The sequence below is a fragment of the Panicum virgatum genome, chromosome 3N (assembly GCF_016808335.1).
Source record: "Panicum virgatum strain AP13 chromosome 3N, P.virgatum_v5, whole genome shotgun sequence".
NCBI lineage: Eukaryota > Viridiplantae > Streptophyta > Magnoliopsida > Poales > Poaceae > Panicum > Panicum virgatum.
Window position 1 is genome coordinate 23,522,107 of NC_053147.1, and position 26,133 is coordinate 23,548,239.

General features: G+C 47.5%; 4 protein-coding genes across 4 annotated transcripts; 3 read left to right on the forward strand and 1 right to left on the reverse strand.

Moving 5' to 3' along the window:
• Window positions 1-793: 793 nt before the first annotated feature.
• LOC120665218 lies at window positions 794-6,158 on the reverse strand. The gene is made up of 4 exons (XM_039944695.1): window positions 5,781-6,158; window positions 5,201-5,663; window positions 2,939-5,101; window positions 794-2,832 (listed from the first exon to the last, which is right to left on the reverse strand). The coding sequence occupies exons 2-4, from the start codon at window positions 5,622-5,624 to the stop codon at window positions 1,370-1,372; spliced, it is 4,050 nt and encodes a 1,349-aa protein (XP_039800629.1). The 5' UTR covers window positions 5,625-5,663; window positions 5,781-6,158; the 3' UTR covers window positions 794-1,369.
• Window positions 6,159-8,419: 2,261 nt separating this feature from the next.
• On the forward strand, window positions 8,420-11,446 carry LOC120667683 (protein IQ-DOMAIN 1-like). The gene is made up of 7 exons (XM_039947709.1): window positions 8,420-8,719; window positions 8,969-9,061; window positions 9,158-9,325; window positions 9,417-9,629; window positions 9,836-9,955; window positions 10,052-10,597; window positions 10,808-11,446. The coding sequence occupies exons 1-7, from the start codon at window positions 8,636-8,638 to the stop codon at window positions 11,240-11,242; spliced, it is 1,659 nt and encodes a 552-aa protein (XP_039803643.1). The 5' UTR covers window positions 8,420-8,635; the 3' UTR covers window positions 11,243-11,446.
• A 4,175-nt stretch (window positions 11,447-15,621) lies between these two features.
• On the forward strand, window positions 15,622-19,786 carry LOC120665219 (probable serine/threonine-protein kinase PBL25). Its single transcript, XM_039944696.1, has 5 exons — window positions 15,622-16,321; window positions 16,408-16,583; window positions 16,663-16,852; window positions 16,949-17,340; window positions 19,233-19,786. Exons 1-5 carry the CDS (start codon window positions 16,144-16,146, stop codon window positions 19,563-19,565), a joined length of 1,269 nt encoding a protein of 422 aa, XP_039800630.1. The 5' UTR covers window positions 15,622-16,143; the 3' UTR covers window positions 19,566-19,786.
• A 2,651-nt stretch (window positions 19,787-22,437) lies between these two features.
• On the forward strand, window positions 22,438-25,774 carry LOC120665220 (protein BUD31 homolog 2). Its single transcript, XM_039944697.1, has 4 exons — window positions 22,438-22,649; window positions 24,100-24,202; window positions 24,285-24,472; window positions 25,263-25,774. Exons 2-4 carry the CDS (start codon window positions 24,109-24,111, stop codon window positions 25,416-25,418), a joined length of 438 nt encoding a protein of 145 aa, XP_039800631.1. The 5' UTR covers window positions 22,438-22,649; window positions 24,100-24,108; the 3' UTR covers window positions 25,419-25,774.
• Window positions 25,775-26,133: the final 359 nt, after the last annotated feature.

Consider the following 26,133-nt stretch of genomic DNA (forward strand, 5'->3'; position numbering starts at 1 on the left):
CTAAAAAAACGTACCTCTCGAGCCATCCTGATCTCGGCCCAAGGCTGATCGTGCGAGGATAAGAATTACGGACCTAGCTTGCTGATCGTCCACAAAAACGGGCTGTTCATTGAGCATAACAAATTACAGGCACATTAATCATTATATTGTCAGACATGAAGCTTCCGACGATACAGATAGATTGGGTTATTCATTGACTATAAGGGCGCAATGGTTGGCTATTTACCTAACTAGATTTGATGTGGAAACAAAAAAAATAGGAGAGAGTAGTCACTAACGACGTGCAAATAACTGATCTATTTCACGTAGTCCAAAAACATGTGAGAGGAGCATGTGGGTCTAGTACAAAATATTTTTTCTTTTTTCTCTCACTTCCACATCAGCAGACTAAATAGCTAGTACTAGTTATTACCATTGCGGACGCCCTTTTACAGACTCATTAATCATTATATTGTCAGGCATGCAGCTTCCGAAGAACCTGACTCGCTGAATGTTCTGTGGCAAGAATATTGCGCAGTAGCATATGTAGAAGTGTCTGTCGGCATCTCATTGGAAAGTTGCAAGGAACATGGAGACCCCCCCTGAATAGGAATGTAAAGGGATCGAATACGGATGAATATTACTGATATCGTATTGTTTTCATATTTTTATTCGAATACAGATAGTGCTAGTTTTTGCCGGATAAAATTGCAATAAATATCGATATCATACAAATGTAACTTATACAAATGTAACTTTTGAGTATTCGAATATGGATCGGTTACGGATATTGAATACTCGGAAACAGATACGGACGGATAAAGACCCTTCCAAATTGGATCGAATTCGAATACCGTCGGAAAATATCCGTACCATTTACATCCCTACCCCTGAATACCAAAAAAAAAATACTGAAAATTCGATGATCAACCAATGAGAAGACAGAATTCGCCTAAAAGATTCTACGGGTAAGATAAAGGGTTCCAGAACACAGTTAGGTTACAAATGACAAAGGTACAAGAATCATCGGATTCCAGTAGAATGCCCAAAGACTCCCAATCCTGACCGTGAAACGTAGGAATGAACATGGCTTCTCCGATCTGATCTGATGGTCTTCACTCAGTCGCTGATCACCTGAGCGCTGAACAAAAGTACAGGAAGAAACTCTGTTTATGACAAACTGGCACATTCGCGTCATCCAATATAACTAGAGTTCATACGAGAAGGGGCAAAGATTTAGATGCCCTAGTAACTAATACCTAATAGCATTCTGATGCTAAAGCGGGTTCCCATTTTTCTATACAGACCACATCGTCCAGATGAGAATCAGTAGAGCAGTCTACATCGATATCAACAGAAGCTGACAGGGATGCAACATACCCTAGCTGGCTTACTCGCTAGCACCTGCTTGTACATGTTGTGCCTCAACCGTGGTATCCGTGGTATCCTCTATAGTCTTCTCTGCTGCTGTACCTTTCTCATCTGGTGCTTGAAGTGTGGCAGTCTCCGCAGCTGTACCTTTCTCATCTGGTGCTTGAAGTGTGGCACTCTCCGCAGTTTTTTCAGCCTCAGAGGCATTTGTATCTGGTGGCTCAACCATGGCATCATCCACAGTTGTCTCAGCTGTGGTAGTTTTCTCATTCGGTTGCTCAACCTTGGCATCCTCAAGAGTCTTACCGACTGTAGTCCTCTCATCTAGTGTTATAACCATGGCATCCTCTACAGGTTTCTGAGTTGATGTAATACCCAGCTCCTTAACATCCTCTATCACTTCCTCAGCTGTTCTAGCTTCTCCAAGCGGTACTTCAGCTGTCTCCCCACTTATTGTTTCAGCAATAGTCTCATTTTCTGCTTTCCCATCTGGTGCCTCAACTGTAATTTCGCCTTCTCTGGTCTCCCCAGCTTGTGTTTCAGCAGCAGCTTTATTTTCTATTTCCCCCTTCTCCACTGATGCTTCCTCAATTTCACCTTCACCAGTCTCCTCGGCTACTCCTATGGCAGAAACATTATTATTTTCTATATTCAACTTGACTGCTACTGCGTTTGCCTCCACAGTTTCCTCAACCATGATCGTAGAGTGCTCAGTGGTTGCATCAGCCATAGATTCATCTTCTGGAGTTTGTCTTCCCACCTCAAGTTGTTCACCTGATGCTTCAGTCACAGCTTCCACTTGAACAGTTTGCTCAATACTGTAGACTTGTTCGCCAGATACTTCAGCGGTAGTTTTGGATTCCACCTCAACTTCTTGCTCGATTGTACTTGGTACAACAGGTTCTGCAGCAAATGTTTCAGCTTCCAACTTTGGAACTTCAGATCCCACTTTTTGCTCAGTTGCATCTTGTTCCACATTTTCACAGGAGGTTTGACTTTGTAACACAGGAGGTACCATGCGCTCTTCTGGAACTTCATTAGCAGTACCAAACTCACGAACTTCTGCAGCACCTGGTGCTTCAGTGATTGCTTCGAATACAGTACTATCTCCAGAAATGTGATCCTGTTTGGGGGCTTCAGCTACAACATCCATTTGCATATCTTCTGAAACATCTTGAGCTGACTCCTGAGTGTAAGCTTGTTCAGCATTGCCAACTTGCTCAGATGAACCTTCAGGTACAGATGCAGCATGTGCCTCTGTTCCAATTTGATTAAAATGGCCAATCAGCTCAGTATCCATCTTTCCAGTTCTCTCATCCACAACTTGATTGGTGAATGTAGCGTCTGAAGATTCCACTAGAGATGTTTGCTTCACGGTCTCCGCTTGTTCAACAGAAAGTTCTCCCGCAACTTCTGCTTCCTCTGTTTTGTGCACCTGATCAACTTCCATGTCATCCTTAGGAGTTTCAGACGTACTCGAACCTATAGAGAAGACGTGGTCACAAGGCAGAGCGTTTAATTTTGTGGAAGCTGCAGAGAAACTTTATCAAATACTATAAATAGATGTGCAAATTGAAAGAATGTTTACCAGGAATCTCTGTGCCATGATCTTCAGGGTGTTTCACAGGATTATTTGTTGATAATGTCTTTAGAGAGAATGGCATATTCACAAGACGGTAGCTTCGAAGCGAAGGTCCAAAAGTGCCATACTTGCCAGCAACACCAAAAGCCCTTTCAGCATCTATACGTTTCTTAAAGACAACTTTAACAGTATTTGTGTCCTTGTCTACTTCTGTCTCCGCTTCTTTCAGAGGCCCATAGCGCCTGAACATCTTAATGAGATACAATTCTGAAGGAATAGAAGCTGACCTGCCAAAGCTCAAAACAAGTGCAGTGGGCTTCAACTCGTCAACCATCTTCTCATCGACATGGATGATTGACCTTTCCATCACTTGTATCTGCTTCTTAGGAACTGAATCTCCAAGTTCCGACAAAGGTACATATGTATGTCTTGAAGATCTCCGCCTACGTCTTGGCCTTGTTGAAGGACCATCTTTTCTGAGGTCATGAATTGGGTGATTATGCAAGCTCAATCCAGACCAATAAGAGTCTTGCATATGATCTGTTGTCTCTACTTCAGGAGAAGGTAAAACCTCTTTTCTCTTTCTACCCCTCCTTGATGTACCTTTTTCAACAATGTTTGCTTCAGTAGTAGTAGAAACAATATAGTTTCGGTAATCATTGAAGTAACTGATTATCATTGCCGAGAAACTATACCCACTCATTGGCTCTGTTGCAACCGAGCATAGCTGTGATAGTAATTCCTTGGGGTCAGCAGTGTGATTTCTGTGCAAGCGCCTCCTTTTTGCTCGCTTCTCCACAGTAAGTTCATCAACTGCGTCATCACTAGAGATATCAAATTCCCCATTCTCTGTTTCAGCAACATTCTTATAGCCTGTTGATTCATTCTGAGCCTTCACAATGGATGATCCTGTCAGCTGGCTTGCAGCTCGCCGAATGCACTCACCAATCTTGAAAGAACTACCACCACCAGTTGGAGCTGATACCTTCTCTGAATCTTCAAATGATTCAAAGTTTCTTTTCTTCTTGTTTTGTAAGTTGTCAAGATCATCAAAATCCATAAGCATTTGTTTCTCATCATAGCTAGTATCATTGGCTCGATTAGACGTGTTCTTTTTCTCCATGACCACCTGGTCATCCACAGGTTTTTGTTTCCGAGGTCTCCCCCTCCCTCTTTTTGGCTTATCTTGAGTAGGATGCACTTCATTAACCACAACTTCCTCGACCATTGCATTCTGGGTGGCTGAAGTGTCCGTGCCATCCATCCCCAGCCCATCCTCAACCCAAGCATCACCAGTTTGAAATGATGCAAGTTCAGGACATCCCTTTGATCGATAGAACGAAGTAAGTTGAGAACAAGCTATCACTAACTCCAGCAGATCACCTCCTTGGCCAGGAAATAGAGCTAAATCCTTAATGTAATGGAGAAGGTTTTCTGGATTAAAACACTTTATGATCTCAGGCCGATTAACTGCAGAGCAAGTAACTCCTTCCTTGAGGCCAGCATTATCAACTGTGTAGGACATGCCATTATCAGCAAGCTCTTCTGGCAAACAAGAGCAGCTCATACCTGACAGTATCCGCCTTGAAAGTTCTTCGAGGGCATTATTAACTGACCCGACAAAGGCATCTGAACTGCTCTGGTTCTCCATGTGTGAATAATTTGATACGAAAGGCTTCAACTGGGATTCATCGCACCATGCAAAAGTATTGTCACCAAAATAAGCTACCAAGTGGCTCCCCTTTTTCTGGTGCTTCAGCGCCAATTCAGATGCATCTGATGGATCAAAAATTTCACCAGGCCACCAAGGATGACTTTTTACTTTGCCCCAGACGAGATCGGCAACTTGAAAACTGCCTTTATCAAGAGGAGGCAGGCTGTATCTAGCACCCTGAATAACATTTCCTAGACTAGAATCATCCTCGTTACTATTTGGACCATTTCCACTGTCAGGAAACTGCTCCCCAGCTTGCTGCAGCATTACAGATCCATCGTCCGGTTGGCCACCTGCAGGTGCTCCATCATCCTCATGGATCTTGGAGCTTCCCTCGACCTCACCAGGCACGTTGTTCTGTATTTCCTTACCAGAATGTGCTACACCATAATCAATTTCAATATTCTCTGTCCCATGCTCGGCGTTTATATGATTTTCTTCAGGTTCATTGGATTCTGAAATGCAATCAGTGAATATTATTCAAGATGCTAAGCTAGTTGAAAACGGTGACATCAATAGACATCAAATCAGAGAGCACTGAGCAGTCCCCTTACCAGCTTCCTCATGTTTGGAAGCAGCATAACTAGCTGCTTCCGCCTCTTGACCAGCATCAGCAGCTACATCTCCCACCCGAACCGGCTTCCCCTCCGTCTCATTCTGCAGACTTCCAGCTCCAGCTTCCAGCCTCCCATCCTCGCCACCGTTCACCCCCTCCTCCACTGGCTCAACTCCGGGCCCTTCTACAACAACCATACCAGCCGACTCCGTCGCATAAAGCGGGTCGCTCAACGCGGCAGCCGCCGCATCTCCCCCTTCCCAGCCATCATCCGACGCCACTGCAGCCTTCCCCTCTCCCTTCACCTCGGCGGCAGGCGCAGCCACCACGCCATCTGCTTCGGTCATCGCCACGTCAGCGCCCGGCACCAGCTTCGGCTCGCCACCCCCCGGATCTGAGGCCGCCACGGCCCCCGAGCTCATCGGAGCAAGGCCTCAACGCCGCTCCCCGGACGGCGGAATCTGGACGGAACAGCGGGGGAAGGAAGTCAGCGAGGTCGGGAGCTCGGAATTCCCCTCGATCCGGCGGGGCGCCGAAACCCTAGGCGCGGATCAGCGCGAGGGAGCACGGAATTTTACCTGCGCGAGCGCCGGGCGAGCAGGGGACGGGGACGAGGACCGGGGTGGGGGCGAGGGCGAGCGCGTGGTGAGGTGAGTTGAGAGCAGCTCCGGAGATGGCAAGGCGAGAGAGATGGAGGGATAGATGCGGGCGGGGGGCGAGCTGGGAGGAGGTCAGGAGGGGGAGTGTGCCCGTGCTCGGCTTCCGTGTCGTGTACTCGTGGATCGGCGCTCCGCGCTCGGAAAGCGTCTGTTTGCGCGCTGGAGGATCTGATCTGATCTGATCTGAAGCAGCGTTTCAGTTCGATGTTTTTTTCCTTCTTTTCCCCCCTCTCCCCTCGCAGGGGGAGGGGAGAACGAGAGTGGGAGGTCCTCGTGACCGACGATCTTTCATAATATTGTCTGTTTATATCGTGCCAAATCACAATAAATACTTTCAGCAACCTTAAATACAAGTTCATTCATATTTGTCGTATGTTAAACTTTATCAAATTAAATACAAATTAACATCTAAATTTTGTATCAATTAGCAAAATACGATAAATATTACTGTGTTCATTTTGGAAAATACTTTCATAATACACAAATTTTGAGCTACTAGTCTATATAAAATGTTGGTCGGTAATAGTCATTTTAAAAAGCTTTGACATAGAACGGATCTAGATAGAAATATATTTATGATTACAGAAAGTGCATTCGCTCAATTCGGTTGGCTCGTCAGCCAGTGTTTTTCTCTCACATCAAATTAGCACCATCCACCAGCCAGCCAGAAGTATTTTTCTCTCGCAACAAATTAGCACCAGCTACTAGTCACAAACAGCCATGCCTATGATGCTAATGACTCTTTTTTTAAAAAAAACACTCATGCCGCGTATTACACGGTAAAAAGCTTATGATATGTAGTAGTGGTTTGCTGGTTCGAGGCTGCATTGCTGCAACTTATAGTTAATTTATTAAAAACATGTTTGACGTATAAATATGGTTATGCAGCCAAAGCAGTCAAGCAAGAAAAAAAACTAACAAGACGCTTGTTTTAACTTTTGAGTTTGATCGATCAGCACAATAAATTGAAGCTTATCTATTTGGCATGTCCATGAGTAGATGATTCCTAGTATGCCTCTAATGAAAAACAATACAACTCTAAATCATCCAGGAGTATATACTAATAATGAAGTTCAATTATAAGATGTAGTTTGCCTAATTAAGGAATGTTGTTTTGCCGCATGTACCCACAACCATTTACAGATGCGACACTTGATGTTGAAATGTAAAAAAACTAGATGTATGGGCCGCGCATTTGCGCGGCTAATATTGAAAATTCAAAAGTTTGCATATCGTTGTATCTTTATTATTTTTTAATGATCATACTATTTGTTACCATATATCACTCTATTCATTATCGTAAATTATGTCTTATTTTTTGTTAAAACAATTCAAATATGATCTATCTATAATAACAAATTGGTTTGTTCAGCTTTTATAATGTTATGCATATAATTATTCTTATTTTTTTATTTTGATTGATTGTTGTTAGCTTTAGTTTTTATTAATAGTATATGTTTGTAACTAATACACAGCTAAATAGTATTTTATATTTAATTTTTTATAATGGCATTGGTGGGTGATTTTTAATTAAGCATAAGGGTATTTTAGGCTAATTTTTATCATAATGGCAGTGGTAGGTAATTTTTATTTTTCTATACAATGTTAGTTGGGCCTAAAGGTACTCTAGCTAACTTTATTACCATTGCTAAGCTCTAATCCGCTTCAAACTAAATTAATATCACCTGATATAATTATGTGATTAGCAATGCTCGGCTTTCTAAAAATGCTCAGATTGGATGACCAAACAAACACAGTGGTGACTTTAGGCTAGTCTCAGTGGTGAGTGTTAACCGAGCTGGAAGATTACAAATATATAATACAAATATGGTATATATAGGTAAAAATAATAAACAGAAATGAAGAATAAGTAGCACATGATGCAAAAAGGAAAACACTTTTAAACAGTGAAGGAACATCTATAAGTAGTCGCTTCCCAGCTTGTGTCGAGCAGTTGATTTCTGTGATTGTAACTTCTCCATAAGTAATTTATAAAATCTTTCTTTACCCGCAAAAAAAAAGAAGAAAAGAAAGAAAGGAAAAAAAAGAGGTGCAGGCGTAAAATTGCATGCTGCTTGCATTGTTATAGGGTGATAAAGGGTCTAAAAATTTAGCCAAGAAATTTTAAAGATCAGGCTTAAAAATGGCTGGCTTCGTATTCTATATGTTTTGCGCTAAAAATAATTAAAGGCTGCAGTACAACATGCATAGAGAAAAAGGAAAGTATGGTGCGAGCATGCTCATGCATACTTCAGCGATAAAATTGGAATTTGTAGGGCTCGGGATGCATAGCCACCCCTGAGTTGCGCGCGGCGGTTATCACGGCGGGTTACGAGGCGTGGTGAGGCAAACGTAGGGACAGCGGCAAGGGCCAATCAGGTGGTTGACAGCGAGGTCCCAGATAGGCGTGAAGTGGCCGTCGTCCAGAGCAGCGGCGTGGCGGTTCCGGCGGCACGACGGCGTACGGCGGCCCGGTCGAACTGTCGAAGAGGTGAGTAAATAAAGCGTCTAAAAAAAAGACTATGAGGTCTCTGAATCCCTGTTCTTCCGTTCGTTGAGGCACGAGAGCTTCCGGCGTGCATTTTTGGCTAAATCCATGTCGTGCCGCCGCCGTGGTTTTTGTTATTGCATCTTTGAAAGTTCACCGTCGCAAAAAAGTGCATTGGATTTCCATTCCATCCCTATTCTGGGTGATTTTTTGGCCTACTTTTCTGCCCGTTTTGATCGAGCTTTTTAACCGGAATCATCCGTAACTCGCCGAAGCGGCACGAGGAATGGGGAAGAAAGGGAAGTGGTTTGACGCCGTGCAGAGGATCCTGAGCACTTCTGAACCAGATCCCGTGGAGGCGGATGCTAAGGTATAACATTTTAACAAGGGAAAATTTGATTCGTGCCACCACAACTCCGTGAAATTGGGTGTCACGTTCAAAATCATGCCACTCAATGGCATGGATTTCAACATGAAATCCAACTTCAAGAAATTGTAGTGGCATGGATCAAAATGACCCTTTTAACAACCCGAAACAAATCATCATCGCTCAATTCGTACGCGAAAAAAAATATTGATTTCATATTACTTTCACAACCGTTTCAAATTCGATGCGTAGAAGGCTGCGAAGCTGAAAGACAAGCCGAGCTTCAAGAAGATATGGCAGTTCAGCAAATCGCACCCGTCAGGTGCTTCCACGTCCGCCGCGCCGGCGCCGGATCCGGCGGCCCACCAGCCTCAACCGCCACCGCCGCCGCGGACTGATCAGCAGCAGGCCGAGAACACCGCAGAGGCGCAACGCGCGGAGACAAGGTGCGACGACGGCGGCGTCTCCACGGCGGATGTGGCTTCAAAGGCTGGCGCCGACGCCGCGGCAGTCGCGCGCCCCGCGGTCACCACGCCCAGGGCGTGGGCTGCGCGTTCGAAGGAGGACATCGCCGCCACCAGGATCCAGGCGGCTTGCAGGGGCTATATGGTAAACGCATCGTCACCTTCCACTGATCAAACGGACGCCGTCGTCTGTATCGGTTAACTGCCAATCTCCTGGGCAACATTTTTGCATCCAGGCAAGGAGAGCGCACCAGGAAAGAGGGATGGCTCGGCTGATGTCGCTGGTTGAGGGGTTCACCATCAAGCGCCAAACCGAGGAAGCACTGTACTGCATGCAGACGATGACGAGGATCCAGACCCAGATATACTCGAGGAGGCTCAAGACGGAGGAGGACAAGAAGGCCCTCAAGAGCCAGATCAAGGTTAAGCAGAGCCTGGACAAAATAAAGGTGCAGTGAATTCATTCAGTAAGCTCAAAGAGCCATGTTGCTTTGTGCACAAATTTGCTGGTGATTTAGCTGTAGCCAGCATGCTCGAAGAGCCATCAGGTTCACCTCCATACCTCTGGATTGCTGAAAGCCTGAGATGACAGCCTTATGATGTTATATAAATCTGGCAATCTTCTGATCTTTGATTCTGAATTTGTGGACAGAAGATTGGTGACGGCTGGGACCAGAGCCTTCAGTCCAAGGAGCAGATGGAAGCCGTGCTGGTGATGAAGCAAGAAGCCGCTTCAAGGCGACAAAGGGCGTTGTCATATGCATTTTCTTATCAGGTAGTTTAGTGATCAATGATCACGGTAGCTATATCGTCATCTGGTGCGTTTCCGGTTCTTTCTCTGAAGTCTGCCTATGCTTTGATCCTGGCGCAGTGGAGGAATAGGAAACCATCTTCCGCGCGAGCTGGGCCTCCTCCGATGTTCATGGACCCGGGCAACCCGAACTGGGGCTGGAGCTGGACGGAGCGCTGGATGGCGGCTGCGAGGCCGTGGGAGAACCAGACCGCGGCGCCGGCCGATGGCCGTGGCGCGGCGAAAAGCGCCGGCCGAATGCCTCGAGTGGCCGTCTCGATTCAGATACCCACGACGACGACGACGCCAGGGGGCAGGTCATTCCGCCCACCGAGCTGGCCGTCGCTCCCGTCCCCATCGACGCCCCCGCCGCGGTCCCCGTCGCTCCCGGGGAGGATGGCAACGCCGTCGAGCCCCAGGAGCAGCACGCTCCACGCTTCCAGAGGCCTGCAGCGCACCAAGAGCATGCAGCCGGATGGCCGCCCGCGGAGCAGCCAGGAGCTCTCGGTGAGCAGCCCGCGCCGCGCCGTGCCGTCGAGCCCGAGGGGCGGCGGAAGCGGCAGCCCGCTCCACGCTTCCAGCGGCATGCAGCCCCAGCGCCGGCCGCGGAGCAGCCAGGAGCTCTCGGTGAACAGCCCGCGCCGCGCCGTGCCGGCGAGCCCGAGGAACTGCGGGAGCGGCAGCCCGCTCCACGGTTCCAGCGGCATGCATCCCGAGCGGCGCCCGCGGAGCAGCCAGGAGCTCTCGGTGAGCAGCCCGCGCCGCGCCGTGCCGGCGAGCCCGAGGAGCTGCGGAAGCGGCAGCCCGCTCCACGGTTCCAGCGGCATGCAGCCCCAGCGGCGCCCACGGAGCAGCCAGGAGCCCGGGGAGACCAGCCCGCGCCCGGGCGCCAAGGTCGCCCCGCTGCGGCGCACGACGAGCCTGCGGGCGGAGCTCCCGAGAAGGCTGAGCCTGGGAAGCGCCGCCGCGTCCGCGGGGGACGACGCGGCCGCGCCGGTGACCCCCAGCTACATGCAGCAGACCAAGTCCGTGAAAGCCAAAGCCCGGTGCGCGAGCCCGTCGGCGTCGTCGGCCGCGGCGGACGTGTTCGACGACGCTCCAGACAGCGGGCCAGCGCCTCTGCGGGTGCCGTCGCCGTCTTCAGCGAAGAAGCGCCTGTCCCTGGAGTTCGCGGACAAGCCGAGCGCCTCGTCGCCGAGCAAGGTGGCCGCGGAGAGGGTGATGAGACGGCAATCGCAGCCTCCAAGCCCCAGGATGTCGTCGCTTTCCTGAAGCGATCTAGTAGAAGAGAGACGGATGGAATGAAACAAACCAGTTGTGTCTTGTAGGTGGTTACATATCCAGTGAGGTTTGTTTTCTATTGTGTCTAAATTCGGGTCAGCCTGGCGATTCGTATTCCCTTTTTTGCGTTTGGTCATGTAGCCATAGGGGGTTTGTTGATGGCCTGATGGCCTTGTACATTGTATTGATCTCATTTTTTTTGTCACTTGCCAGTTCTATTACCTGTTTGGTTTCTAAAAGTCTCTCCAAAAATTTCTGGAGCTAAACTTAAGTCTCTTTATGTTTGGTTTCAATAATTGAAGGGACTAAACACCATTAAATGAAGTGCTCAAGGACCACTTTACCCCTAACCTTGCATGCATGCATGCATGCGGACCGGGTAGGGTTAGAGCAACTCCAAGAGACTCTCTACATCTTTCCCATTATTAGAAATAGAGATTTTGATTGAAAAAAAAATCCTCCAACAGCTTCTCTAAATGGTTATCCAAATATAGCTATCCTCCATTCCGTATTTCTCGCTAGCCAAAGATAGATAACGAATATAGCTTTCTAAAGTGTACACAAGATATAGAAAAGATGTTAAAGAGTAAAAACATATAGAAATCGATTTTATGAAGAAGACTCTCCAAATGATAATTTAGATAATGAAATTTAGAAAGACTTTTGGAGATGTTCCTAGGAGGGGTAGTAGGTGGGAACATAGAGCAAAAGTCCCAAAAAGCTTCTCAAGATGGATTTCTCTAGTTTTAGTCTCTAGCACCAAAAAATCCCTAAAAAGTTCCTCCTATTTGATATTTATATGTCCCATAAATCCCAGGGACTTATAGAAGAGTCTCATCAACCAAACAGGGTCTATGTTTTGCAAATTCCCCGTGTTTTCAGTTTGTGATTTTGATCACGGATTGGTTATGTGGTTGACATGGTCACATGGATCTGCAGTGTAGTGAGGATCAGTGAGCATTGGAATTCCAGACCATCATCGGTGCGACGTGCCTGCTGATTCAAACACGATTGTGTTGTGAGCTCCGCAACATTTGCCTTCAGAGTACAGGTCCCTGATTCTGAAAAATGGGTCGCTGAGCCCATCACACTGAAAGGTCCTTTTTTTAATAGGAAAAAATTCTACTTTGCCTCTCCCAACTTTCATGAAAGTCTAATTTTCCTCCTCCAACTACAAAACCGGTCGTATGACCTCCAATTTTTCAAAACCGGTCAACTTCTCTCCCTGTCTGGTTTAAGGATGAGGTGACAATGGTTTTGATTTTTTTTTGAATTTTTCATATGTGCAACTTTAAATGTAACAAAGTATAAAAATTTATGATATTTCAGAAAGGAAGAAGTCCATTTTTGACCATCCAACATTTGCCTCAGTTTGGTTTTGGCCATCGAACTCCAAAACCGGTTATCTTTGCCATCGAACTATCAAAACCGTTCAAATTTTACCATCGGGGCTGTTTTGATGGGTGGTTTTAATTTTTTTATTTACAATTAAGTCCTGACATCTTAAAATAATTATTACTTTTTATCCGTACCTCCGATTTAAGTCATTCTCCGGTCACGTGTTCGTAATGGTGAGCTTTATCTTTTAAAATATTCTTTATACTATTTTTATCACTATTTGTTATATTATTCTTATATTGTTGTGTAAAAACAATAATATAATAAAAATAAAACAAATAGTTACAAAATAATATAAACAATATTTTAAAAGATAAAACTTATTGTTACGAACGCATGACCACAAGAATCACTTAAATCGGAGATACGAGAAAAAATAGTAATCATTTTAAGATAGATCTTAAAATGGAAAAAAATAGTAATCATTTTAAGATCCAAGAATTACTATTTTTTCTCGTATCTCCGATTTAAGTGATTTTTGTGGTCATGCGTTCGTAACGATAAGTTTTATCTTTTAAAATATTGTTTATATTATTTTATAACTATTTGTTTTATTTTTATTATATTGTTGTTTTTACACAACAACATAAGAATAATATAACAAATAGTGATAAAATAATATAAAGAACATTTTAAAAGATAAAGCTCACCATTACGAATGCGTGACCGCAAGAATGACCTAAATCGAAGGTACGGACAAAAAGTAATAATTATTTTAAGATCTAAGGACTTAATTGTAAATAAAAAAATTAAAATCACCCATCAAAACAGCCCCGATGGTCAAATTTGAACGGTTTTGATAGTTCGATGGCAAAGATAACCGGTTTTGGAGTTCGATGGCTAAAATCAAACTGAGACAAAAGTTGGATGGTCAAAAATGGACTTCTTCCTTTCAGAAAACGCTAAACCATAGAGCATGTATAACATTATAATAAGATGTGCAAGATTTTGCTGAATGAAATTTAAATTGTTGAATCTCAAATGGATATAGAATAAAAAAATTTCTAATTTTTTAGGTACCCAAATGATTGCTAAGAATTTGATAACATTATATTTGTGTATCCTTTCAAACCTTGTTGATGTGATATCTTTATATAGCATGTGCCAAACAAAGATACCAATCATTTGGGTATCATAAATATTTGGAAAATTTTGATTATGCCTCATTTTAAAATTTCAACAATTTGAATTTTATTCAACAAAATCTTGCACATCTTATTGTACTGTTAGCTATGGTCTATTTTAGCGTTTTGTGAAATATCATGATTTTGAGAGTTGTTTTGTGAAATATCATGTTTTTTAGAGTTGTCTAGGTGATACTTTGTTACTTTTAAAGTTGCACGTATGAAAAATAAAAAAGAATTTGTCAAAACCTCCATCACCCCGGTCTCAAACAACTCAGGGAGAAAAGTTGTCCGGTTTTGATAAGTTGGAGGAGGCTATATGTCCGATTTTATAGTTGGAGGAGGAAAATCAGATTTTTGTGAAAATTGGAGGAGGTAAAACAGATTTTTTTTTTCTTTTTAATATGTTGTGGGCCTACAAATCAGGCCCAGAATATGCGACCAGGGCCGGCCCATGATGACCAAAGATTAGGGCTTCTAGAAGCAACCACCCGGCTCGCTTTTATAAACTCGGGACGCCGCCTTCGAACCCTACATCGGGCTTCAGTCTAACGCCGCCGCCATGTATGCTTCGTCAACCTCCGTCTCCTCCCTCCTCAGACCGGACAACCGATGCGCGATGCTCTGTAGCTGCTGAACTCGTTTTCTTTGAAAAAAATATCCACTGTCCATCTCTGTTTTCGTCAGAAAGTTCTTGCTATCACTCAGTCGAAATTCTTGAGTTTGGATTGATTTTTTTTTGTTCCTTTCGTTGCCTCTTCTTTCGGCTTCAAGAGAAACATTCCACTCTTGGCGGCCTTGTTCTGGGGGCGCAGAACGAACCTCGCGCCGCGGGTGGCTGAGCTTGCGGTCCCGGCCGCCGCGCCATCGGTGCCGGATCCCCTCCCCGCGGCGCACACAGATTTGCACCGAGCAACCTGCCGGTGGTTTCCCAGTAGATGCAAATTCTTTGGTTCCGTTTCGCGCATCGCGTCGGTGGACATTGCCCGTGTGCCCGCCTCTCCGGCGAGGCCCGTTCCGTTGCACTGCCACTGGTGGCGAGCTGCTTCTCTGCTTTGTAGCTCTGAAACAGTTGGGGAAGAAAATCCGCTACCATCTGTGAACCACGTTTCGGCCTGGACCGTTGGTTTGGTTCGAGTACCAGTGAACAGATCGTGCTGACGACCTGGAAGCGCCGTGTCATCCGTGCGAATAAAGAAGAGCGACGTGGCTGTGCTATGCAGTACCACTAACATGACTTGTTTGGGGAGACCTCTTAACGGATGATTTTTTTTTCTTCGATATAAACTGAAGCAAATGATTGAACGTATAAACATTAACTTGTTTGATTAATTTCTTCTCTATAACTATATGAAAAGATTGTTCTGATTCCCAAACGATCAGCTGCGCAAATTAGCTTTAGGAAAAAAACTGTCATCATAGTATGACGAGAACAAATGCTCACCACTAACGTCTAAACTGTCAGCGGGGGGTGACGAGCAATCACGAATGCGACGAGGCGCACGATTTTCATCCGGACAGAAGAACACGAGGAACTCTGGCACTTCCACTTCCACCCGGTAGAGCACATGGAGCTGTTACTATGATGATGCCACTAACTTTGCTGATCGTGCGGGAGGTTTAGCTAACGTGCTAGGAGACTAGGACGAAATCAGCGAATCAGCGATGCACTCTACTCACGTTCCGAGGCCTGCTGCGACTTCTTGTTCGGAGCCAGGCACGGCCGGCGAGCACGTCCCGGCTGGGCAGACCAACCATGCAGCGGCAAAGCGGCAGTGGCGACGCGCTGTCGTGCCTCCGCTCCCGCCGGCGCCGCTTCAAATACGCGCGCGGCCTGCACGTTCCCACCCCTCGTTTCTGGAGCGCTCGTCGGTCCACTCCACCCGCCAAACTTAGCCTGCCCCCTCCCCCCCGCTTCCCCTCCATCGGTGGCCTCCTCCCCCGATCCCCCTTCTCTCTGGGAAGGCCCTTGGATCCCTCGATCTCCAAGGCCTTCCTTCCATTGCCACCGCCACCGTGGTCACCGACCCCACGTACGTGGTGATCTCGTCCCGCTCTCCGGCCGCCTGACCGAGCGAAGCCGCCACCGTTGCCACGCCTCCACCCCTCTCCGCTCCGCGCCGGCCGGTCCGGTTCGATCAACTTGGGGCGCGGCCAAGGCCGGGGCATGGCGTTCCACGAGTTGGAGACGCCGCGCCGGTGCTGAGAGGCCGGGGCATGCACATGCTCGGCGCGCGGTGACGGCGGCCGGCGGCTCGGTGCGTGCCCTGCGTTCCTGGCCTGATCGCGTCGTCGCCCGCCCGCCCGCCCGCCCGCCCGTCGGGCGCCCACGACGTCGCAGCCACGGGGAGGCGCCGAGAGAAAGGCAAGATGAGCTGCTTTCCGTGCTTCGGCGGCGGAAAGAGCAAGGAGGACGGCGAGGCCGAGGCTGCGGAGGCGGCGGCCCCGCCGTACAACATGACGCCGCCCCCGGCGGTGCAAGCGCCCGTCGCGTACTCCGCGCCCGCGGCCGCTCCAGCAGCCGCGGCGTCGCCCAAGCCAGGTGGCGGTGAGCGAGAGAGCCCGCCGCAGCTTCGATATTTTTTTTTACTCCCCATCGATGACGCCGGACCCATTTGATTTCTCGCCACGCAGCGAACAGCGCGGACCAGTCTTCCGCCGACGAAGCGTCGCTGCGGCAAGCCATCACGGCGCAGGCGTTCGCGTTCCGCGAGCTCGCCGCGGCCACCGACCACTTCACGCCGTACAACCTCGTCGGAGAAGGCGGTTTCTTCCGGGTCTACAAGGGCAAGCTAGAGAAGAGCGGCCAGGTACGTGAACGCATCTCTGCTCTGCTCGAATATTTTTGGTTGGGCTCTGTCTGAACGGATCAAGCATGCCTCGCACCAGACCGTGGCCATCAAGCAGCTGGACAAGCACGGCTTCCAGGACAACAAGGCGTTCCTGACCGGGGTCGCCATGCTCAGCCAGCTCCACCACGAGAACCTCGTCGACATCGTCGGCTACTGCGCAGACGGGGACCAGCGGCTGCTGGTCTACGAGTCCGTGCCCGCTGGCACCTTGGAAGACCACCTGTTCGGTACGCGCCTCACTGACTGCTAGTTGATTGCTACCTCCAGCGAGCCACGGTGCTGAGATTCTTCTGCTTGCTCGTCGCTGTTGCTGCGCGCGCCAGATTTGTCAGACGGCAAGAAGCCCATGGACTGGTGCACGAGGATGAAGGTGGCGTACGGTGCGGCGCAGGGGCTGGAGTATCTGCACGACAAGGCGAGCCCGCCGGTGGTGTACGGGGAGTTCAAGGCCTCCCACATCCTCCTCGACGAGGGCCTCACGCCCAAGCTCTCCGACTTCGGGCTCGCGCAGCTCGGCCAGGCGGGCGGCAACATGCCGGTGGCCTCGCCCATGATGGGCTCCTTCGGCTGCTGCGCGCCGGAGTACGACCGGAGCGGGCAGGCCACCATGAAGTCCGACGTGTATAGCTTCGGGGTGGTGCTCGTGCAGCTCATATCCGGGAGGAGGGCAGTCGACACCAACAAGCCTGTGGCCGAGCAGAACGTGGTCACCTGGGTAAGTGAGCTACAAACTTCGATCTGTTGGCATGGTACAGATTTTCTAAGATGCGGTACCAGATACTGAAACTCTGACCCTGGATTTCAATTTACTGGTATTTCTCAATTGGAGTTAAATACACCAGCGGCCCTCGAACTTGTCCTCAGGTATCACTTAGGTCCACGAACTCACAAAATCGAAATATGACACAATGAATTTGTTAATTTATGCCACTTAGGTCCATAACTCTTCAAGGGGTATGAATATATACAAAAGACCTCTTTTTTTTCCTCCTCTCACCACGCCTCCTCGCCCATCGGCCACACGCCGGCACGCCCCCTCCGCCCCACCGCCGGCGAGCGGCTGGCGCGCACCCCTCCTCCCCACCTCGTCGCGCCGGCCCTCCACGCTTCCTCTCCCCCACTGCGCCCTCCTCCTCCCTCCCTTGCTCGGTACCCTGCGCGGAGTGGCGGCGGGGCCTCGCTCCCTCCCCTTTCTCACAGCGGCGGCAGCAGGTCCGGCTCTGCTCCGCCGCTCGCTGCCATCCGTCGGCCCCGCCCGCAGCCACACCACGCCGGATCCACGTGGGTGGCGGGAGCACGCGGCGGCTGGCGTGCTGATCTGCGCGCGGCGGTGGCGGGCGCGAGCGGCCTGCGCAGGAGCGGCGGCCGGGCGGGACCCCCCTCTCCGCCGCGCCTCTCTCCTCTCCGACGGCGAATACGGGCGACAAGGGCCGCACACGACCTTCCCGTCCCCCACGCCTCGAGCTCCACCGGGCCTCTCGTCGCCGCCACCCCACCTCGAGCGACACGACAACAGCCATGGCCTGCGCGCGGCGAGGAGCCTCCAATGCGCGTGGCCATGGCGGCGCGGCGGCCACGCCGCGGCCCATGGAGGTTCGGCGGCTCGAGGTTCGCCGCCCGCCGGGAGGGCGCCGGCGCCAAGCGGCGGGGTCTGAGGCCGCCGCGGCGCTACTGCTGCTGCTCGCGATCGCCGCGCATGCCGACGATGATGGCGGCGGCGAGTCGAGGCCGCGGCGGTGTCGCCAGCGAAGGTGGGGGTCGGGGTCGGGGCATGGAGGGCGTGGCGGCGGCAGGCCATGGAGGACGAGGACGGGCGTCGCCGCAGGGCGCTCGCGGCGCAACCGCCGAGAAGTGATCGAAGAGGTGCTTGTCGCGGCTGTCGGTCATGAGCTCGCCGGGCATGGTGACCGTGCCGTCTGGACCTGTCTCGAAGGCCCTAGCGGATACTATCGTGTAGGCGGCCTCGTGGCGCTCGTCGGCCGCGATGATGCCGCAGATCTTGGCAAGGTAGGCGTCGCCGTGGCGTGCAGCGCGCCCGGTGGTTCGGGCGTGGGAGACGAAGGTGGCGCGCTCCTGGAAGGCGCCGTAGATGAGGCTGTGGTAGGGGCCTTGGCGGAGGACGCCGGCGCTGGGCCGCGGGTCCGAAGCCGCCGCGCTGCTGCTGCTCGCGCATGCCGCCACCGCTGCCGCCTGTGCGGGGCCGACGCCGCGGGGGTGCAGGGCGGCGACCGCGCGTGGGCCATGGCGCTCAAGGTTCCCCGTCCTCGTGTGCGGGCGTGGCGCTGGGTGCTGCCTACCCGTGCTGGAATGTGAAAGTAGAAGATGGCTAATTTGAAGGTTTTTTTTGCATATAGTCATGCCACATGACGCTATGTCAAGGGGTATGGATTTAAGTGGCACAACTTAACAAGTTCAGGGTATTAGATTTCGATTTTGCGAGTTCGTAGACCTAAGTGGCATCTCATGACAAATTCGAGGGCCGCTGGTGTATTTAACTCTTCTCAATTGTGTTATGTATGATTGTATTCAATAGTGTTCTGAAATATAGACTTCTGAACATAGATTGCTTTGCTAAACTATAATGCCATCTGCATGACACAATTTCAGGCCATGCCGATGTTCAAAGATCAGAAGAGATATCACGAGCTGGTTGATCCACTGATCAAAACAGAGTACCCAGCCAAAGCTTTGAACCAGGTGGTCGCCATGGCAGCGATGTGCTTGCAGGAAGAGGACTCCGTGCGACCACTGATGGCCGATGTCGTCATGACGCTGGGCTTCCTCACATCTATGCCGCCAGACCCACCCGCCCCTGCTGCTCCACCTGCCAGCATAGAGCCGAAGAAAGAGAAAGGATCAGACCATTCCGACTCGTCGTCGGAATCTTCGGACGATGAAGGCAACGAAGAGGAGGATGATGAGGAGGCCGATGAGCAATAATAAAGGGCAGGTTTGTTTGAAGGCTTCGATGTGATGGCCACGAAAAATGAAGTGGCTTTTGTGCGCTTTAAGGTGTAAAGGAGATCAGTGCGTGGACTGGTCGTGGCAATGTAAATTGTGGGGGGTGTTCATAAGTGAGTAATGTTTTTGTTGTGACGAGACTTCTAAATGTGAAGCTTATGAATCATACACGCTGATGAATGGCTACACATTTTGCAATTTGATCTATTTTGTTTATTGTCTCTTCGCACATACAAAACCAATGATCCAATGACCACGGTTTTACCAAAAGGTCCAATGAGCTAGAAGGCAAGATACCACGGTTTGAGTGTTCTAGCGCGGGAATAACGTCTTTCCTTTCGGAATTTCTATCGGTCCCTCGGGTGATATGTTGTGTTTTTTCACCAAATTTCTATGGCTGAGATGACTCCTAGATTCGTGTCAGCGACCATTTCTGTCGAGCTGTTTTGCGTTGATTTACTGATCCATCTGTTCGGCCGAAAGCTCAAATAGAAACATTCATAAGCCCACAACATCTCCTCTCTCCTGATCTCCTCCCATGATGATGCCTCCAAGAATCCACTAGCCGCGGACGTAATAGTTGTGGACAAACCATGAACTCGAGTTTACATTAGTCTCTTAGTTGTTCTCTATCTTGCCTCCTTCACCATCCTGGTGGTGGCCACAGGAGAAGACGACCTCTGTCTGTGCTACAATTCTAGTTCCCCGAGGTGCAGTTTGAGCGGCTTATCCTCATTTCAACTTCCTGCTCAAGAAGAACGAGGAATGTTCGAGCGGCTCAGACTAGCAGCGATCTGCTTAGTGTGCCCACGGGGAGCCCTTGGAGCAGCACGTGAGCTTGTTCAGTTAACAATTAGTGTTCAGTTAAAATTCTGGTCAATTAAACTTCAGTGTTCATAGCATGTTCAGTTTAGTGTATCCAACGTTCAGTTAGCTAATCTATACTAGACATAGTTATTTTGTACCTTCTATCATCACCATCAAGTTACCCATGAGATCAGGGTAAGGGTCGGGAATGTACGAGTGGTTGTTTCAATGTGTTGAAAGAGACAGGATTCTGGAGGGGGAACAAAAGGGTTGTTTTGAGTAATTTTTGTCATCATTATTACTCAGTTTTTGCTTTCATGCCTTTTTTGTGCTTTCCAATAATTTTATTTGTTGTATCAAACACTTTTTTTTAATAATTGTTGTGCTGGTGATGTGTCTGTATCATACATTGGACGAAAAGTGATTGATAACTGAACTAAAAATTACTCGGGTGATGGGTAGCAACTCATCATTTCCTTTCCTCCTCGCTTACCTCTCCCCAGCCGCTGTCATTCACCCTGTTGCATGTCACTGGCTCTCCACAATATCTGTGATTGTTTTGAGTTTTTTTCCTGTTGGTTTCTTCTAATTCTTCTCTGGCTTTGGTGGTAGGAAACACACATGTGAAGGAGTCTGATTTTGGCGTCCGTGCATGGCTTTTCTTTTTGGGCCAGTTACATTTTCTTTATCACATCATATCAGTTAAGCTAACTGACAACGCCTTCCAGAATCCAATGTCGTATCATTGGAAATTGACTTCCATAACCAGCAATAATGTTGATTTGGATTTCATGGTTTACGATCAAAAGGACACAGTTAAGAGCTTTTTCTTTCTTTCTCATCCATTTCTAGTTCCATGTTCTTCTGTTTTTTTTTCCACAATACTCTCTTCACCTTGTTTCCTGGGTGATGTTTTTCTTTTTTTTCTTCTGCGATATGTATTCTTATTCTCTTATTGTTTTCAGGATATTGCTGTGCATATGCTGTCGTAGGCGCTTGACTGGTCACGAAAAATACAAGGCTCATTGACTGGTATCATATACTACGACGACATTATTCTGAGATGACCATCTATTGTTTCATTGCAGACAGACAAAGGTGATGAAGAACCGTGTAATGTTTATGTGCCTACCAATCATTTATATAGTGTTTATGTGCCTACCAAAATATTAATCTGAAGTTGTGTCCCCAAAAATTTTATGCCTCATCAATCAAATGGGAATCTAGTTATTTAGGAGCATTAAATAAAATCTGTTTACATAACTTTTTACACAGATGAGTTGTAAACCGCGAGACAAATATAATGAGCCTATTTAATCCATAATTTGCAGCAATAATCTATACTATAAAAGTTGAAACAATTAAAACTCTTTTTCACTAAGATTAGACCCACCGTACCCCCCACGGAGGTCCCACTTGTCAGGCCAAAGATTTGACGAAAAAATGTGTAGACCCACGAAACTGATAGAAGAAAAAATACTTCCACTAAAATTCTAACACTTTTTACACCAAACATTTATCTACCCACCTCTTGTACTCGTATATTACTTTTCTTTGTCACACACTCTACTTTCCTTTTCATGCACTCACCTATAATTCGCGTTGTTATTTGTTTTGGAAGGATAATAATTGACATCATTGTTTTATGGAAGAAAAAGAAAGACATGTATTATTTTTGGAATAAAAAAATTGACATTATTGATCGATGGAAAGAAAATTAAATATGTGCCTGTGGCACGTACATCTCCGCTAGTATTACAGTAACTATTCACTAATTATGCATTAAATAGACTCATTAGATTCGTCTCGCGATTTACAATCTATTCGTGCAAAAAAATTTATAAAAAATTTTTATTTAATAATCATTAATAGTAAATTTCCTTTTAATAAATTTTAGAGAAGAAACTAAACACATATGAATTTATTATTATTCAATGAGCATATTGTATTTCATAAAAATTGGAAATATCTCGGCTCAGATCGACCTCGGCTCGGGATCCTCCAGCTTCAGGTGGCAGGCTCGCTCGAGCTCGCTCATTGACACCCTCCCGCTCAGGGCTCAGCCGCTCAGGGTCTCAGGTAGTCAGGTTCATCTCCTCTGTTTCTTTAAACATTTCCCTTCTCTCGGAGAAGACTCGGACTCTCTCCTCCCTTTGCTCTTCCTTCCCTGGCGGCGACGACTGGGTGAGCGGCGGCGCCATCTGTCCTGTCTTCGCCCAGCCCTTTGCCGGCGACGAGCGCATCCTCCTTCTCCAGGTATGCCCGCCCCTTCTCTTTCCTTCTGCTGTGCGAGACGGAGCACCCCAAACCCTAACAAAACTATTTGTATTCAGATCTGAATCCCGTTACAATATAATACCTACTAACTTCGATTTCGTTTGTAAGAATTATCGGGTGCACATGTGTACACCCATGTCCTATGCTGGGTCATGAGTGACTGTAAACCTAATTAGTCAGGGCAAAAATGTTCTTAATCGCAGTTGCTTCCTGCATACAAGTATAGGAGAGCAGGGTCAGTGGCCAAACCAAGATAACCCTGTAATTGGAAAAAACAAGAGGCTTAGTATTTGTCTTTTGCCATATTTTCACATAATCAGGGGAATAGGGGATGAATGAGGGATAAGGGTCTTGCGAGTTTGCAGGTAGAGGATCAATGATGCAAAGATTGGCAGAAGAAGCTCAGGCAAGCTGTTTGTCGCTGGAACTTTGGATTTACCTATCAAGAAGTTCTTGCTTCTTGGAGGGAGGAAGGAAAATAAAAGAAATTTAGGAATCCAACTTACATGGCTTCTTCATTTTGTGTTTTGCTTGCACTGTTGCACAATGCACGTGAGCGATGAGTATTTCCAGCCCAGCCTGTGAAACGTTCAGTTTCTTTTGGGCCGAAAGGTGCTCCTCAAGCTATCAGGGCTGGGAGGGTTTCAATGCTGAAAACAGTGTTTTAAAGGCGGTAAGACGAGGCGAGGCGAGCTGGGTACGCTTGGGCGCCTAGGCGACAAGGCGGCACTGTAACCCAAGGCGAGCTGGGTCTGCCGGCAACTCCTTTAAAACACTGGCTGAAAAGTAATTGAAATGAAATTTTGGGCCAGATGCACTTTGCTTAATGTCGATATGTTGCTGTCCTGGGCCGCTATAGCCTGGGCCAGGCACAGATCATTTAGGGCATCCTTGATTGGGCACTTTTTATCAGGTTTAGTTTTGTCTACTAATTAGCGTTTACTGGTATCATCTGCATTTGAGTATACAAATGTAGTCCAGAAAGATAGTTGTGGTTACGATGTTTGAAAATGTTTCTGTTGTATTCTACCTATATATTTTCAAACACCCAAGTGGTCTACATCCAGCTCGAGTTGGGTGCAATGAGGTGTTATAATGTCATGCATATTATGCATTGTGAATAAGAAGAATAGGCACCAAAATTTGAGTCGAACCTGGATGGTGGGGTTGTACACCCACACCACCCACCAACTACGCTACGTTCCTATACATATGCTGGAATACCATCTTGTGGCATATTAGTAGTAGAATCCATGCAGTGTGGATACTCAGAAACATATTATCACCTTTTGCAATTCCATACAATATGCTGCTTTGGATGTGCTTCTGTATATGCATATAACATCATGTTATATATGTATATAACTAATAAGTATTATGAATCCATCTTCTGTATGTCTCTCACTAATTTTTATGTCTTATCTCACAGATCTGAGACATGCCTAAGATAAAGACAAGCCGTGTGAAATATCCAGAAGGATGGGAGCTTATTGAACCAACACTTCGTGATTTGGAGGCCAAAATGAGGGAAGGTGTGAACTTTGTATATTATATGTGGATCTTTTAGTGTAAATATTTTCTCTGATAGGATAGTAATGTGGGTTTCTCTTGCAGCTGAAAATGATCCACATGATGGGAAGAGGAAGTGTGAAGCTTTATGGCCCATCTTCCGTATTTCTCATCAGAAGAGTCGCTACATATATGATCTTTACTATCGAAGGAAGGAAATATCCAAAGAGCTATATGAGTTTTGCTTGGACCAAGGCTACGCAGATCGCAATCTGATTGCGAAGTGGAAAAAGGTTAGTGATCATACTCTTAGTCTCCAGTACTCACTCTTTGTTTTGATGTTTTTATGATTTTTTTTTGATAGAAATACTATAAGGGAAACCCCTAAAGCTTAAATAGGTGCGGCACCCAGGGTTTGAACCCTGGGCGGGAGCCCCCCGACCAGTGGCCTTTGCCACTGCACCGTGAGCCCCTTCGCTGTTTTTAGGGTTAGAATGATACTATTCACCTTAAGCTTTTAAACTTTGACTTTGTAACCATTTGTAGTTTTCTTAGAACTTGTCTAGGCCACCTCAGCAGGTGAACATGTAAAACCTTGGCAAGTAGAATGGTTTTCTGGACCACCCTTTTCATGCTGATTATCTGTACCGTACTTAAATAAGAGCCATGTAGAACACAATTCAATGCTGCTTGCTTCATACATTTTTCAAGTTTTTGAAAGTACTGTCACTTCATCAGGGAAGAATATAGCCCCTGATATTAACCGGGCGAATGGGTGTATTTTGAGGAACAGTTTTCTGTGTGTCAAATTCAACTGCAGAATTGCTTGAAAGGTACTTTGTGGCTTAACCCATGCAGTTATAGGAGTACTTTGTGGGTTTGTCGTGTGGAATTTCTGAAAGGCACAATCTTCATTTTATTACTCCATACCGTGAACTGCACTATCTTTGTAACAGCTACCATAGATCTACTATGAATCTACGCTTGGATTCTATTACAAGCTGTTGAATTGTGACTGTTTGTATTCTGTTACCCGATTATCTGGATCACTACTAACAGTTTTCCTCTTGAGTCATTTTGCAGCCAGGTTATGAGCGCCTCTGCTGCCTCCGCTGCATACAAACACGAGACCACAACTTTGCAACCACCTGCGTCTGCAGGGTCCCCAAGCATCTCAGGGAGGAGAAAGTGATAGAATGCGTCCACTGCGGATGCAGGGGGTGTGCCAGCGGCGATTAAAGCCTCAATCTCGTGGTTGGAAAATAATCTCAAAACTAATCGCGCTAGATGTCTCGTTATACTTGGACGAGCCTCCTATGGGAACTTAAAAACAAACACCTTATGAGCATGACCAGGTGATTACAACTTGCGCAATGGTACGGGTGTGGAGATGTGCCACTGCCAGGCGACTAAAAGCTTCCTCATCTCGTGTCAAGAAATGACGCCAAAACGATCTGTATTTGATCCCCGTTGAGGACAAGCACTGTATAAACTGTTGATTTCAACTTGTGCAATGTATTGTAAAAAAAATCAAGTGACTATTTTCATGGATTGCTTACAAATATTGTGACTGTATAGCGACAAAGTTTTTGTCACTTCGACTGCTGACTATGATGCTACTTTTTTTTTTACAATTCCATGGGATTGTTTTCCGTCAGCACGACAGCACCGCCATTCTCACAACTCACCGGTTCCCCCACAGCTCCACAAGGCCACAACTATGCATGCAAGCGGGTTGTTGCTGCCCGCCCCGCAGCCGCACTGACCGCATGATTCGTCACGGGTCAATGCGGCTGCCCGCCTGCTGCCGCATCATTTTTGCGGGCTTTGCGGCAGCCTGCTTTACGCCGCGATTAACTATATCGATTAGCTATATGCCTCTGTCCGCCGCACGGTGTTTTGCGGCAGCCTGCTTTACGCCGCGATTAACTATATCGATTAGCTATATGCCTCT

What these genes read in the sequence shown, in the direction of transcription:
- LOC120665218 (XM_039944695.1), bottom strand. Translation starts at nt 5,624, where the DNA reads ATGAGCTCGGGGGCCGTGGCGGCCTCAGATCCGGGGGGTGGCGAGCCG. An exon ending in TTCCAAACATGAGGAAGCTG is followed by an intron (nt 5,102 to 5,200) that starts GTAAGGGGACTG and finishes ATTGCATTTCAG; the next exon opens with AATCCAATGAACCTGAAGAA. An exon ending in TCATGGCACAGAGATTCCTG is followed by an intron (nt 2,833 to 2,938) that starts GTAAACATTCTT and finishes TCTTCTCTATAG; the next exon opens with GTTCGAGTACGTCTGAAACT.
- LOC120667683 (XM_039947709.1), top strand. Translation starts at nt 8,636, where the DNA reads ATGGGGAAGAAAGGGAAGTGGTTTGACGCCGTGCAGAGGATCCTGAGC. An exon ending in CCGTGGAGGCGGATGCTAAG is followed by an intron (nt 8,720 to 8,968) that starts GTATAACATTTT and finishes TTCGATGCGTAG; the next exon opens with AAGGCTGCGAAGCTGAAAGA. An exon ending in CGGCTTGCAGGGGCTATATG is followed by an intron (nt 9,326 to 9,416) that starts GTAAACGCATCG and finishes TTTTGCATCCAG; the next exon opens with GCAAGGAGAGCGCACCAGGA.
- LOC120665219 (XM_039944696.1), top strand. Translation starts at nt 16,144, where the DNA reads ATGAGCTGCTTTCCGTGCTTCGGCGGCGGAAAGAGCAAGGAGGACGGC. An exon ending in AGCTAGAGAAGAGCGGCCAG is followed by an intron (nt 16,584 to 16,662) that starts GTACGTGAACGC and finishes GCCTCGCACCAG; the next exon opens with ACCGTGGCCATCAAGCAGCT. An exon ending in CTTGGAAGACCACCTGTTCG is followed by an intron (nt 16,853 to 16,948) that starts GTACGCGCCTCA and finishes TGCGCGCGCCAG; the next exon opens with ATTTGTCAGACGGCAAGAAG.
- LOC120665220 (XM_039944697.1), top strand. Translation starts at nt 24,109, where the DNA reads ATGCCTAAGATAAAGACAAGCCGTGTGAAATATCCAGAAGGATGGGAG. An exon ending in GGAGGCCAAAATGAGGGAAG is followed by an intron (nt 24,203 to 24,284) that starts GTGTGAACTTTG and finishes TTTCTCTTGCAG; the next exon opens with CTGAAAATGATCCACATGAT. An exon ending in TGATTGCGAAGTGGAAAAAG is followed by an intron (nt 24,473 to 25,262) that starts GTTAGTGATCAT and finishes GTCATTTTGCAG; the next exon opens with CCAGGTTATGAGCGCCTCTG.